Raw genomic sequence first — 14,416 nt, 5'->3', positions numbered from 1 at the left:
GCAACCCGTCGCCAATATCAAAGAGCACTAGTCAGACCTCTAATTATCCCAGTTGGCCCATGTTGAAGCATTCACTTGGTCCCTAAATGTCCTCTTTAATTCCCCCTCTGAACTCATGATCACAATATACCTTTAATCCTTAACTCTCAAAGTATTGTTTTGGTGGCCCTAGTTTTCTTCAGAAGAGTCAGTGAGCTGGCATAATTCATCACAACTTCCATATCTAATTTTCTACCACGTAAAGTTATTTTGGTTCTGATCTTCTTGGCCAAAGTGTTAATCTTTCATTTTAATTCATCTCCTTGCCAAATTTTCTATGCAATCTAATGCGCCCTTAGAAAGAAGGTGGCACACCTTGGACCTTTGCAGGACATTAGTACCGTATATACTTGTTCAGAAAGTGAATATTTTTTGTAAAAAAGTGACGCATCGAAGAGTGGGGGTCAGCTTATAAATGGGTTTACACCAACATTTGATTATTTAAAACTCTATGGAATCATTGAATTGAATATTTAATACATTGTTTACCTAGAGCGTCTACAAGCATGGAGTCCCTCAGCTCCCTGTGGCCACGGTTCGCTGTTCCCAGCCAATGGGAGTGGCAAACTGCAGACACTAGGAACTGAGGGGCTCTGTGCCTGCAGACACTCCAAGTAAACAAAACGTCCTGGCCTGCTAGCGGCTTACCCTAACGGGCCAGGAGCCAAAGTTTGCCAACCCCAGAAATATAGGGTCAGCTTATGAAAGCGTCGTATAGTTTTTGCTATTTTTACCTAACCATATTGGGCGGGGGGGGGTCAGCTTATAAACGAACGGGCTAATGAACAAGTATATACGGTATGTGACTTTGTTAGAATTGGAGAAGTACTTAATTCATAGACACTTCGTAATGATCAAAGGTCTGATTTAAGTTGTGCATTCATGAGTCTTAGCTATGAAAATCTTCCATTACCGGTAGGGAATTTGGCATACTACTAATCCATATTGTCATCTTGGGCCAAAAGAAGGAAAGCTTCTGTGGTGGAAGTATTGTTCAGTTGTGTAGTCTTTTCTACTTTTAACTTGTCTGCAGTGTTTGGCGAATGTAACATAATCATGTGAGCTATATTAAATTTTCTGACTTGAAATCTTATTTCTCCCTTCAAGTAGTTGGGAAGCAGAGTTCTAGAGAGGTTCTATGTCTCTTAACTGAAGTAATACAGTGCAGAAATAGGAATTTTTACCTGTTTATATCCTTTTACTTCAGTATTATACCCGCTTGGAGTGACCCACCTTGAAAAGGAATTAAATCTGTTTTGTATAACTTTTTTTTGAAGAAAAGTTATAAATCCGAACAAATTAAGAATCTGAACTCTGAGTCTCATAGTTACCTTGATAAGAGTCTACTGAATTGGATGGAGAACAGGTTAACACACATTTAATGTAAGCTAGCTGTGTGGAGAATCATGTTGCGTTTGGTTAAAGCTGTTGGGTACACAGGAGGAGAAAACAGTAATCCATCAGAATCCAAATTGACGTAATGCTGTGCAGAAAGGAAATTAACAGGTAGAAATTCCTATTTGGTTAAACATATATTTAAATGTATCTAAGCTTTGAAAGAAGAACTTCTGGGTGTTTGTAGTCATTGGAAAGAAATGCAGATTCATGGTTCTGTTCCTTAAACATTTGAATCTACCATGAGAATTTCTCACTACACACAACACTCTGCATTACGTGGACCAGTTACAAGTATTAACTCTCTCTAGAAATGGAGATCTATACAGAAGCAAATTGGCAGTCTGTCCCATAGTCACAAACAATAGAAATTGAATGTCGGTATTTAAACATATGAATTAACTCCTTGGGAATATAAATTTAGGAAATCCTGGCTGCAAATGATTGAACTTTATTATTGGTGAAACTTGGTAGTTCAATTAGTTTTAACTGCTAAAGAAACAATATATTGGAACTACAGCTTTAAAGCAAAATTAAAAACACTGGTTTCTAACATAATTTTTAGTAGATTGTAAATCGCCTCAAGCACGTTAATGTCACCAGATTTTAGCAGTAAACTGGGCTAGTGTGGAGGTTCTTCCGTAAAACTTTGATGTAGAAGGTTTAGGAATTCTTGTTACAGAAGACTTTCCCAGTTAAGTGATTTTGTAGGTACCTAGAACTGCAGCTACATTCCCCAGCCCAGTACAGGAGGAGTTCCTGTCAACCTTCTTGTGTTTGTTTTGTGTTTTTGCAGGTTGTGGGCTGCTCATTGCAGAAAGATACAGCTGAAAAAGGGTTAGCATCTTTCCATTCAACTTTATGTCCTGAATTTTTAAGATCCTACTAATGTTTTCTGAATGATGTTAGGCCATTTTATACTTTTTCATGGGGAGTCAGGGGTCACAAGGAGACGGAAGAATAGTAACCATACATTACTGATATAGCAGGGACAGAGGATATTCCACATTGTTTATGCAGCTGTTCAGAAAACGCTTTGCATATTTTAAAAGAAAATAAAACTAAATAGGAAGGAGGCAATGAATTCATAACACGTTAGGCAGGCCTTGTTATAGTGCAAATAACACAGCACAACTCTTATTGTATTGTGATGAGCTGCATTTGTGTGGGTTTTTTGTTTTTCATTTTGCAAGTTGCTCTACAAATTTGTGGGTATGGGAGAGACTTTGATTAAAGAATAATTTTCTGTTCAGTGGTGGATTTTTTTTTTTTTGCGCTGCTTGGTTGTTAACTGAAACAGATATAACATTATACAAATACACCTAAACCAGCATAAGTGCTAGTGGATTGAAGGCAGATATTAATTTATATAGCACCCAAAGTTTATTAGCTGCTCTACAGATAAAGTGAAAGACAAGATTCCTGCCTTCAAGAGCCTAGGACTTATCATCACAGGGAAATTGATCAGCAGAAATATAGCGGTATAATTGTATGGGTATTGCTAAGCAGTATAATTCCTCTTGTGGAATAAAAATGACCTTAGTTTAGATCAGTGGGGGCAGCCTGCGGGCCACACACGGCCCATCAGGGTAATCTGCTAGCAGGCTGCCCAACAGTTTGCTTACATTTGCATGGCTGCTCGCAGCTCCCAGTGCCCACAGTTTGCCGTTCCCAGCCAATGGGAGCTGCAGGAAGCAGCAGCCAGCACATCCCTGTGGCCCGCGCCACTTCCCGCAGCTCCCATTGGCCGGGAACAGTGAACTGTGGCCACTGGGAGCTGTGGGCGGTTGTGCAAATGTAAACAAACTGTCTGGTGGCCCGCCAGGAGATTACCCTGGTGGGCCGCATGTGGCCCACAGGTTGCCTACCACTGGTCTAGATTGTCCACATACAGAGCTATAGTGTTCACAGGTGCTGGCTTCTAATTTTCCATGGGGCACTCAACCTCAGCTCTACCCCAGGCCCCACCTCTTCACCCCCTGCTCCACCCCTACTCAGCTCTTTCTGCCCACCAGGGTGCCCTGTCCCCGCTCCTCCCTCTCCCAACTCCTCCTGCATGCTGCTGAACAACTGTTCCAAGGCATCCTGGGGTGGAGGGGAGGGAGTTGATCGGTGGGGGGCCACAGGTAGGCAGGAGTTGGGGGAGGAAGAGGAGCTTGGCTGCTGGTGGGTGCTAAGCACCTGCTAATTTTTTTTCTGTGGTTGCTCCAGCCCTGGAGCATCCATGCAGTCAGTGCCTATGCAAATAATTATACAGCTATAGTTCTGCTCCTCAATTCCCACTGTAGACGAGCTCTTAGGTTCTAAATACACTACAGATTAGTAATATGAGGGGTGAGGTGCAACAGCAAGCAAACAACTCAGTAATTAAGTTAACATACATCTTGTTAATGCCACAATTTTTGTTTCGTGTACTTTTCTATTATTAATACTTTGAGAAGAGTAGGTTTGATAGGCCTTTTTTGTTTAAGTGAATTTTAAGACGGGACTTCCCATTTGAAATTTTTGGTTAAACAAATTTAAAGTTCTCTCATTCTTAATCTTTTCAAATTATTACTATTTTTATTCAGATGGGTCATCTAATCATGTTTACAACTACCAGCCATGTGATCATCCTCGTCAACCTTGTGACAGCTCATGTCCTTGTGTAATTGCTCAGAACTTTTGTGAGAAGTTTTGTCAGTGCAGCTCAGAATGTAAGTAATTTTGGAAGGCATCTGCAATTAGTGTCTTTTCATAGACTAGTGTCATTTGTAGACACAAATTTGCTGATATTAAATAAAAGGGCTACAAAGGGCAAAAAAACGAGCGTGTACCATTTTTTGCTGTTTTTTTGACATTTAAAGAAGGCCTGGAAAGTTTTCAGAGAGGTTTTTTCTTTCTCTTGTGCGCCCCTCCCCCCTTAAAAAAAAAAAAAAAGCATTATTTCAGGTTATATCTAGGTGACCAGAACCATAAATGACATTACAAGTAAGGAGTGAAAGTGCTTTTTAGTCTGTTTACATCTCTTTGGTTGTCTTAACTCCTGTTCAACTTTAATGGCTAATTACACTTTGAATAGAGTCTTTATTATAAATTCAGCACCTTCACCCATTCAAGTAGGGAGTTAAAAGCTTAAAATAAATCCTCTGCCTCCAAGTGGTCCTCCAGCAAAACCAGAAAAAAACACTCTTTTCCTTACTGATATTTCTAAGGTAAGAAACAAGGGCGTACACACACCTGTACTCTGGCTTCCTGGTTCTTTTCAGAATTTATAAAGATACAAAAATCTCTAAATAAGTTAAGCATTAACAATGCCAAGTACAGCAACATCTAAATGGCTTTGAAATACATACTTAAGATGTCAAGTATCAGAGGTGTAGCCGTGTTAGTCTGGATCTGTAAAAGCAGCAAAGAGTCCTGTGGCACCTTACAGACTAACAGACGTATTGGAGCATGCATCCGACGAAGTGGGTATTCACCCACGAAAGCTCATGCTTCAATATGTCTGTTAGTCTATAAGGTGCCACAGGACTCTTTGCTGCTTAGTCTCATTAAAATCTGCACCTTAAGTATATGTGCTCATAGAGAAACGTGTTTAAATTAATGCAGGACGGGGGCATTAAGGAGCAGTGAGTTGGTTATTCTTGAATATAAAGCCTGTGTAAAGAAACTTACCATCCCTCTGTTTAAAGGAAGAGTTTCAAAACTAGTGCATAGGGTGAGCACCGCTTCATTCAGTAGAAGACTGCAGAGAAAACACCCTTAGAGAGTCTACTCAGCCTATGGTAATGAGCCTCCTGGCGTAGGTCAACTGGCTCAGGCTAGTGCTCCAAAAATAGCTCTTTAGATAGTACTTGGAGGTTGCAGCTTAGGCTGGAGCTCAGGCTGTGAAGCTCACCCACCTCCCTAGGCTTCAGAACTCAAGCTGCAATGTCAAAGTGCTGCCTACATAGCTATTTTTAGAGCCCTAGCCTGAGTCTGTCAAGCTGGCTGGGAGGCTCACAGCTGCAGGCTGCATAGTCACCCTGCCTGACTGTTCACTTTGTATTAACCTTAAGTATTGGGGAACTGAGACATCTGAGGCAAGGAATCAGTGTATTTTTGCTAAACTTTAGGACCTGAACTGTGATTCTTTTTTTCACATTTACTTGTTTATTTTTCTTTCCTCTTTAAAGGCCAAAACAGGTTTCCTGGATGCCGCTGCAAAGCACAGTGCAACACTAAGCAGTGTCCATGCTATCTGGCTGTACGTGAATGTGATCCAGACCTCTGTCTGACATGTGGAGCAGCCGATCACTGGGACAGCAAAAATGTTTCTTGCAAGAACTGCAGCATTCAGAGGGGATCCAAAAAGGTGTATATGCTTACCTTTCTACACACGTCTTCCTATCTCCACTGTTTTTGCCTTTTTACATCATGTGAACAATGAGGGGGGGGTGCCTAATATTGTTTTTATTCCAAAAAATCCCCAGTGCACTGGAGTTTGGACTCTGCTGTGGTTTTTGTGGCCAACAAAAAGAGAGAGACTAGCCTGAAAGGGAAAATGGTTTCCACCGACTTTGCCATTCTGAGTTATGTGCTACTTTAGTCCTCTTCGTACAGCTCCTTATGCAACTTGTACCACTATGGAATGGAACATCTACTGTTTTCTTCAGTACTAACTTTTGTGTGCAAAATATGTAAACTTAAGCTGAGCATCACATTTTGTAGGATGAAAAAAATATGCATTTTAAAGCACTGGTTCATGGTTTCCATAATCAGATTAATATTAAAGTGGTAAATATTGCAGTTGTACAAGCAGACTTTTGCAGTCTTAAAAATCTCTTAATTTACCCAGTTTTTTTACTATTCTGATCTGGAGGCCTTTAGTACAGACAGATACAGTTTTGCATGTGTCTTGTTACTTGGATTTGTAATCAAACAGTTTCTACCCCGTGGCCACTTCTACCCTGGAATGTTTTTTTCATTAGCACTGTATCTGGTCTCTTTTATGTGCACCTTCTTCCCCCCCCCACCCTCCCTTCCCAAATGTTAGTGACAATGTATGTTTATCATTTAAGTTGAACATTCCAGAAAACCCAAGTCAGATGATACGTTTCTTGTTTCTCCCCTTCTCTAGCATTTGCTGTTAGCACCTTCAGATGTGGCAGGCTGGGGAATTTTCATCAAAGATCCCGTACAGAAGAATGAATTCATCTCTGAGTACTGTGGTGAGGTATGGAAAGAGAGTACCTTTCAAGTCAGTGGCTTTCAACCTTTTTTACCTTTGCAGACCCCTCAAAAATTTCAAATGGAGGTGCGGACCTCTTAGGAAATCTTAGAACTAGTCCAAGGACCACAGGTTGAAAACCACTGCTTCAAATGTATGTTTTAAGCGTTACAGCTGTACGTTGGCAAAAGAGTAAGAAATTTGTTTTTTATACATAGATGTCTCACTAAAATATTCAAGGTCACTTTCTTCAGTGATGTATCAGTTTGTGACCTTGACTAATTATAAAGCAAAATTGGTTAAATGTCTCTAGGCTTGGGAACTAGCTTGTTTGTAGATTTAGTACCCTTTTGTGGAATAAAGGAATGTTATACAATAATTCACAGCAGGTTTCAAGGTCTTGGCATTGCCAAGAGAATAAAAGCTTCCCTAGCATCTACTATGCATAGATGAATTCATGGTTGATACTGCCATTTTTCCACTGGCAAGATTTTTCATGACTTTTGGGGTGCCTGTGAGGATGAGGCTGGAAGAGAGGATAGATCTAAAGCAGGGTTTCTTCAACTTCATTGCACTGTGATCCGCTTCTGACAACAAAATTGGTACATGACCCCATGATGGGGGACCCGAAGCCTGAGCCCGCCAGAGCCCCACCACCGTGGGTAGGGGGACCAAAACCCAAGGGCTTCAGCCTCTGGCAGGTGGCCTGTAGCCTCGGGCATGGGCCCCAGGCTCCACCAGGTCTAATGCCAGCCCTGTTGGAACAGTCCCGACCCACTTTGGGGTCCCAACCCACAGAAGTGGGTATTCACCCACGAAAGCTCATGCTGCAAAACATCTGTTAGTCTATAAGGTGCCACAGGATTCTTTGCTGCTTCTACAGAACCAGACTAACACGGCTACCCCTCTGATACTGATCTAAAGTTAACCAGTCCCAGTTAAAGCAAATCTGGAGTTTCTTGCAAAATCATTTGACTGCCAGCATAAGATGCTGCCAAGATTCAGTAGGCAAGACTGCCCTCTCATCTGCCCCAAATGTAGATATCAGGCTGTGTGAAAGGGAGAGCTAAGGCCCAGAAGTGAGTGTCCTGTACAGAGTGAATTGATTTAAATCAAAGCAACAATTGTCATTTTCAATCATAGTATGATTAAATCATGTTGTGCATTTGTACAATAGTTATTTTCCAAGTGAAAGGTTGATCCTTATTGGTTGGTAACTATTAAACACATTGATTTGCGACTAAGTAGTCTTTACACTAAATTTCGAGCTTCTTTTTGCTAACCAGGAGAATACACTATAGCTGTACATATTTATTTAAGCAGTTGTGTAGCTTAACTTGCATTTAGATTTTTAATTTTTTTTTTAAGAAAATGGTGAAGATGCATTTCTTCTTAACTAGATAGTTAACTTTTGTATCAAGCTCTATTTTCAGATGTGATTGAAAATGCACAAAAACAGCTTTAATTTTTTTTTAAATTTAAATAAAACTACCTTAAGTGTGCTGGATATGTAAGAGGAAAAAATTACCAAAAGTTTATCAAAACATGTTTTGTAGTTAAAACTGATTTATTAAAGGAAGTAATTATCTGTTAGTGAATTGTACTGATTGTTTCTGGTTGCCATGACCTTTAAGATTTCAGAACTAGTAGATCTCACCCTCTCACACCTAGTTTTTATTCATTGATTGGAAGAGGAAAACAAGCTTTCCTGCTTTTTCAACTATGAATGAACTAGAACTGAACTAGTTGAATAAACTGAATCAAAGAAAATATTCTCTCTGAACCTGTAGAAGAGGCTATTGATAAAAGCTGGCTTAGCACTTCAACAAATTGGTTCCAGATGCTTAGCCAGTGACTTCTACCAGTTCAGTGGTTTCACCTTTCTTAAAATGTAGCAGCAAACATGTACTGCTTAATATTATTTTATGTATTTAATGTAAATGATTATAAGCTTAGGCTTTAACATAAACTGTCTATTTCAAAATTAATTTTAAAGGGGTTGAATTGAAAAAACTTTTTAAATAAAATTGGTTTTTGATTTTTTTTTAATGTAAGTTTATATATCTTTAGAGAAACAGAATTATAAAATGTGTGTCTTCCTTCTAGGCTGAACTGATGGTGCTGTTTTGGGCTACTAAGTAAGAGAGCCCTAGTTAATGTAACTTTGTATGGCTGAATTGGAAATGTCTCCAAGATGACAGCTGTAGACTTTTATTAGTCTTGCAGTCATGGTCTTTGCATCCACCCACAGAACAGCATAGTCTAAGACCACTTGTCAGCCTTAGCTGAAGTGTTAGTTTTCCCTGTCTTAATTCCACTTGCCATATAAATTTCATTCCAGAATGGGAAAAGTTAGGATTCCAGTTATGATGGGCTTTAGATATGGAGCATGCTTGAGGCTGTAAGCTATTTCTATTACCAGCTGAAAAATAAGTGGCCTTTTTAAATATGCAATATTTCTTGCAGATTATTTCTCAGGATGAGGCAGACAGAAGAGGGAAGGTATATGACAAGTACATGTGCAGCTTTCTATTCAATCTGAATAATGGTATGTATTATGTCTAGCTATCCATTCTAATTGACACAACTAAGATTTTCAAAACCTCGATTTAACTGCCACCTAACCCACAGGCACCTAAGTTTGTGCAGGTGGCATGAATGAAACTACCTAAGTTCTGCCACTGCTGAGTGCCCATGTTCACGTCTATGGCCGGGTGGGATTCTCAGAGTAGGTGATTCCTGCTTCTCACCTGTGGGGCCTGATGCAGGCATACCTACCACATTGGGCCTCGTGCACGTAGAGTCCTCTGTAGCTGTCTTTTGTGAAAGGGTCTGTCCAAGAATCAGGTGCCTAAAAACCTTTGATAGATGGGGCTTAAGCCCCATCTCTTACCTTAGCATTTCCTATTGCCTAGCTTAGGCCTCAGCTTGCTAGCTTCTGAAAAATCAACTAGGAACTTAACTCTCCCTATGCCCTGCATAGGGAGCCTTGGGTGACTACCTCATGGCTGAGGATTCTATGGGACAGTGTGGTGCTTAAAAGCTAGGTGTCACAGTGCTCACTGTTGCACTGCCTAAGCCCCTTTGTGGATCTAGCCCTAAGTGCTGCAAAAAATTCATCAAGGAAGCTTTTTTATATAAAGGTCAGCACGTTTTAAAGAACTTGTAGACCTGGAAAGAGAGAAGAGATCCATCTAATTTAGAAACATCATTGTACGTCATTTGGGCAGGAGATGGATGGAGGGGGAATGTGTAAACATTCTCAGCAAGTGGAAACATCAGTTTTAGGAAGTTTAGAACGTTGTTTAACTACGCTGCCATGATATTTTAATATGGCAACTTGTTAGCCTTTCCCGAGGAAAATTGAACATCGGAGAAGGTTTTTCAAAATGACTTTCACGCTGAACACACTAAAGTTATAACCTGGCAGGTGCATAAAATAGGCTGTGCGCTGTACAGCATTTTCTCAGATGTGCTTAAAGCTCTTTAGAAACCTGTTCTAACTGCTTACATTCTCTTCTAGATTTTGTGGTTGATGCAACACGCAAGGGTAACAAAATCCGATTTGCAAACCATTCAGTAAATCCCAACTGCTATGCAAAAGGTAATACCAGAAAAAATTAATCTAGGGGTAGTCTAACAATACATGAAACATTGTTGTAGAGTGGTGGCAGAATGTGTAAATACAAATAAGTCATGCAAAGGTCCTGACTGTATACTTTCTCTTTTTTTTAAACAGTTATGATGGTTAATGGAGATCACAGAATAGGTATATTTGCTAAGAGAGCCATTCAGACTGGTGAAGAGCTGTTTTTTGACTACAGGTTGGTAGATTGTAGTAAGATCTTCATTCTAGGGCCACTGTGGCCAAGCCTGATTTTTTTGTCACATTGAATCTTTAATATCTGAGGTTTGATAATGTATTTAGATACCTCCCCTTTTATTGAAATCCATCTTTGGGTCTCAGCAGGTTGCTTATGCCAGCAGTTGTCTTCATCTCTCAATACTGGGCTTTTGCTGGTGAAAGAGACAGCAATGCACTTGGGGCACTTCTGAAACTCATAGGCACAGTCTAATTAAAGCAGCTAGTCAGAACCTTGCACACTTGAAGCCCAGGCTTTATAGGGAGGACTAGCTCCATATGTATGGAAGAGACAAGGATGGGACAACTATGTATTTTTTTTCTCCAAATAACACATCCAAGTTTGCCAATTACAAAAGACCAGCTCTACACAGTAAAATCTGTCAGGGGTGATTGAGACATTTTTATATTGGCATAACTGCTTGTGATTGAGTCCACCTTCCCCAACCCCCTCCCCCACACACACCCCCAAGCAAAATTTGTGCCATTGGTGCTTTTCTAGTATAGATAAGGCTCAAGTCTCCTGCTGTAAACACACATGTGGAGCAAACAGTAACTCCATTCATTGTCTAGTGCTGACTGCACACTGGGCCAGATTTTTAAAGATAGTTAGGGTTTGCAACACTAAACAGAGCAATCCCCAAGTGATTTTAACAGCCAAGTGCTGTATCCAAAAGTAGCTTGAGTAGCTTTAAAAATCTGGCCCACTGTGATTGTTCCAGTCGTGTGGTCCCATGAATGGCAAACTTCCTGGGTCATGGAGTTCAGTCCCCTGCTATGACAGGCAACCCACCCTCTGTCCTGTTTATATAGCTGTCAAATTAGTGCAAGGCTGTTTCACTCCTGATGGTTAGGAACCATCTAATTTATTCATGATCAATTTCTAGTTTGCCAATAAAAATCTACCCTTCCAAGGCTAATTTCAGTAAACATCATTTTACTGTACCTACACAAACTGGTGAAAAAACATTTCCATCAGTCAAAATGTACAGATGGGCAAAGGGAGAAAAATGCTGCTTGAGAACTGGTTTGATTTCAAGATAATTATGTTGATATTCAAAGCTCTAAACAGTTAACTGGCAAAGCAAACTATGTGGTATTATTGTTTCCCCCCCCCCGCGAAAATTTAAGCTAAGTAAAAAAAACAACTCCAAAATCTTTCAGTTAAATGAAATTCCCCCCAAGCTGCTGCATACTGATTTCTACCCCAAAGTCTGTTTTAACATGAATTGGGCTCTTACAATGCTACTGCACTCTACCACCACCACCACGGTTGGTCCTATGTTTTCTTCTAGAGCAGCAACTTAAAGGCAGGGGCACAAAAGCAACAGAATTGTGTTTAGCCTTTTATGTGATTAGTTCCCAGTATCTTTGAGAGGTTCAGCACCTTAAACGCCTCTTGAAGTTCCTGATGGTGCTCAGCATGATACATATCAGATTAATAAAGTTGTGTGTCTCTCTTTTCCCCCTCAGATACAGCCAGGCTGATGCACTGAAATATGTAGGCATTGAAAGAGAAATGGAAATCCCTTGATATCAGCTACCTCTACTTTTGAACAGCTGCCTTATCTCCAGGAATTTTCTAGTACTGTGGGCAATTTTAGAAAAATGATGCAATTTGAAATTCTGAATTTGCAAAGTACTGTAACAGTAATTTATAGTAAATTTCAAAATCAACTTTTTATTGCCTTCTCACCAGCTGCAAAGTGTTTTGTACCAATGAACTTTTGCAATAATGCGGTGTGGTACATTTTTCAACCTTGAATAAAGGATACTTGAACTTCTTCATTTTTAAGTGTATTTTAGCTATAATGACAGGTTTCAGAGTAGCAGCCGTGTTAGTCTGTATCCGCTAAAAGAACAGGAGTACTTGTGGCACCTTAAAGACTAACATTTATTTTAGCATGAGCTTTTGTGAGCTACGCTAACACAAAAGCTCATGCTAAAATAAATGTTAGTCTCTAAGGTGCCACAGGTACTCCTGTTGTTTTAGCTATAATGGTGGTTCTAGCCAGATTAAAATAACTTTGGTATATAAAGTAAATCACTTGATGGTACACAGTGCACTTAATCACTTGCTGCTGCTTTTACCTTCTGTGTGGGACTTTCACACCATTAGCTGAGCGGGAAGCACAGGAAAATAGGGTTAATGCAAAAACAAATCAGGGGGATTAAAGGACAAGTAATAGTCTTTATATTGGGGCAGGCATAGACCCTTTCTCCAAACTGTATGTGAGGGCAACTTAATTGTCCTGAGTGACATTCAGCTAAGTTAGTCCATGTTAAATAAAGGTGTGTATTTAAATGACACCTCTGTGGAGGCTGTTAAGGCTACGTTAGTTCTTGCTTTATAACTTTTTCCCTTTGGAAGTGAATTAAGTATGGCACAGTGTCCATCACTCTGACCTAGTGCTTCAGGGCAGTGGCTCTCAACTTTTCCAGACTACTGTACCCCTTTCAGGAGGCTAATTTGTCTGGCCTACCCCCAAGTTAAACTACTTGCTCACAAAATCACAATACAAGTCTCAGTACACTATTACTGGAACATTGCTTACTTTCTCATTAATTATAAAATAAATCAATTGTACTTCCACTTCAGTGTATAGTGTAGAAACAAGTCTTTGTTTCTATTGACTTCCCTAGTGCTTTTTATGTAGCCTGTAGTAAAACTAGGCACATATCTTTAGATGAGTTGATGTATCCCTAGGGGCATGAGAACCCCTGTTTTAGGGCATATTGTACACTAGAGCCCACTGGCCTCAGCATACTACCTGCAAGTCTGAATTGGATTGACTTTTATTAAAAAAAAAAAAAAAAGTCCTACCTGATCCTGGCTGATTTACTACTGCACAGCCATCAAGTTTGCAAGGGAACAGTTTTCCACTGGAAAATGCTGGTTTGATTAAATCTAAATATATTGATCTTGTCAGTAACTTCCTACAATAACGTTGAAAATGAAACCTTTAAGGAAGGTCAAAACCAACTATCATCAGTATGTGATGTTTTATTCTGTCCTTTAATTCCTGGATTCATCCTCCTCCAGTTGCAAGAGCTGCTATTGCCAACGCTGTGGGGAAAAAACAAATTGGGCTTGTAGCTTTTTTTTTTTATTGGCTCCTGGGGTGCACAGCAGGCCTACCACAGTCCCAAGCTGCACCCTGAGGGATCTAATCAGAATGGTGGGGTTCTTAGGGATTGACTTGTTTTGAAATGGGATTAGCTTGATTTTTGGTTTAGTATGAAAGTCAGGGTGCTTATTTACCACAGAAAAGTTGGCAACTGTGGTACCAACCCTTGGCATTAGTTGTCTGCTTTTGGTGCACAACAGCTGCCAGAGCCGTATCACTCAAAAGTGCAGACAAGGGCAAGGATAAACTTTCACAAAGTAGATGGGCTCAGTATATGAATTTTACTGCAAGAAGTTACACACTGGGTATTAGCCATATGGGAGCACAGTTCTCAAACCCCACTTTATATTTCAGTGATCTTTTGTGTATTAGTAACCTTCATCACACACCCCTGCAACATCTGCCCTATAAACCTCTCTGACAGACAGCCACCACTGAGGCCTTCCCAAACAGGTGCCATTAGCTTCTTCAAAGGCAAGTGCTGCAATGGCAGCACTACCCTGCAGTACTCACAGCTACAAGCTGTCTAATGTTAACTTCCATGGGTCTCTGGCTGATTGCTGGAACAACTTCTACCACCATCTTGGGACTATTTTTCAAAAGCTCCAGCAGAAACCAAGAATTCATTGATACCGCATTACTGAAAAAAGACTCAGGAAAAACACCAGCCACGCAAGCCTCCATCCAGCCTATATTGAAGACTCCATATACCTGTTACCACCCTGTACCCATATCAGTACTTTGGCAGGTCTAGCCAAAATGGATAATTGCTGATCTGTTAACTTGGGTTTTCAACAGGAC

General features: G+C 40.3%; 1 protein-coding gene across 5 annotated transcripts in view; it reads left to right on the top strand.

The window, feature by feature from the left end:
* EZH2 (enhancer of zeste 2 polycomb repressive complex 2 subunit) overlaps positions 1–12,275 on the top strand; it is an 88,964-nt gene extending 76,689 nt beyond the window's left edge. For all 5 annotated transcript variants that reach the window (XM_039524247.1, XM_039524248.1, XM_039524245.1 and 2 more), the window contains 8 exons: positions 2,231–2,271; positions 4,005–4,130; positions 5,592–5,770; positions 6,536–6,631; positions 9,092–9,173; positions 10,149–10,229; positions 10,365–10,449; positions 11,961–12,275. In XM_039524247.1, coding sequence (XP_039380181.1) covers positions 2,231–2,271; positions 4,005–4,130; positions 5,592–5,770; positions 6,536–6,631; positions 9,092–9,173; positions 10,149–10,229; positions 10,365–10,449; positions 11,961–12,021 — 751 coding nt within the window. In that variant the 3' untranslated portion in view covers positions 12,022–12,275. The remainder of the gene's footprint in view (positions 1–2,230; positions 2,272–4,004; positions 4,131–5,591; positions 5,771–6,535; positions 6,632–9,091; positions 9,174–10,148; positions 10,230–10,364; positions 10,450–11,960) is intronic.
* The last annotated feature ends 2,141 nt before the right edge of the window (positions 12,276–14,416 follow it).

The sequence above is a fragment of the Mauremys reevesii genome, linkage group 2, assembly GCF_016161935.1.
Source record: "Mauremys reevesii isolate NIE-2019 linkage group 2, ASM1616193v1, whole genome shotgun sequence".
Lineage (NCBI taxonomy): Eukaryota > Metazoa > Chordata > Testudines > Geoemydidae > Mauremys > Mauremys reevesii.
The sequence above is the reverse complement of the archived record's forward strand: the minus strand, read 5'-3'. Positions and strand labels throughout refer to the sequence as shown.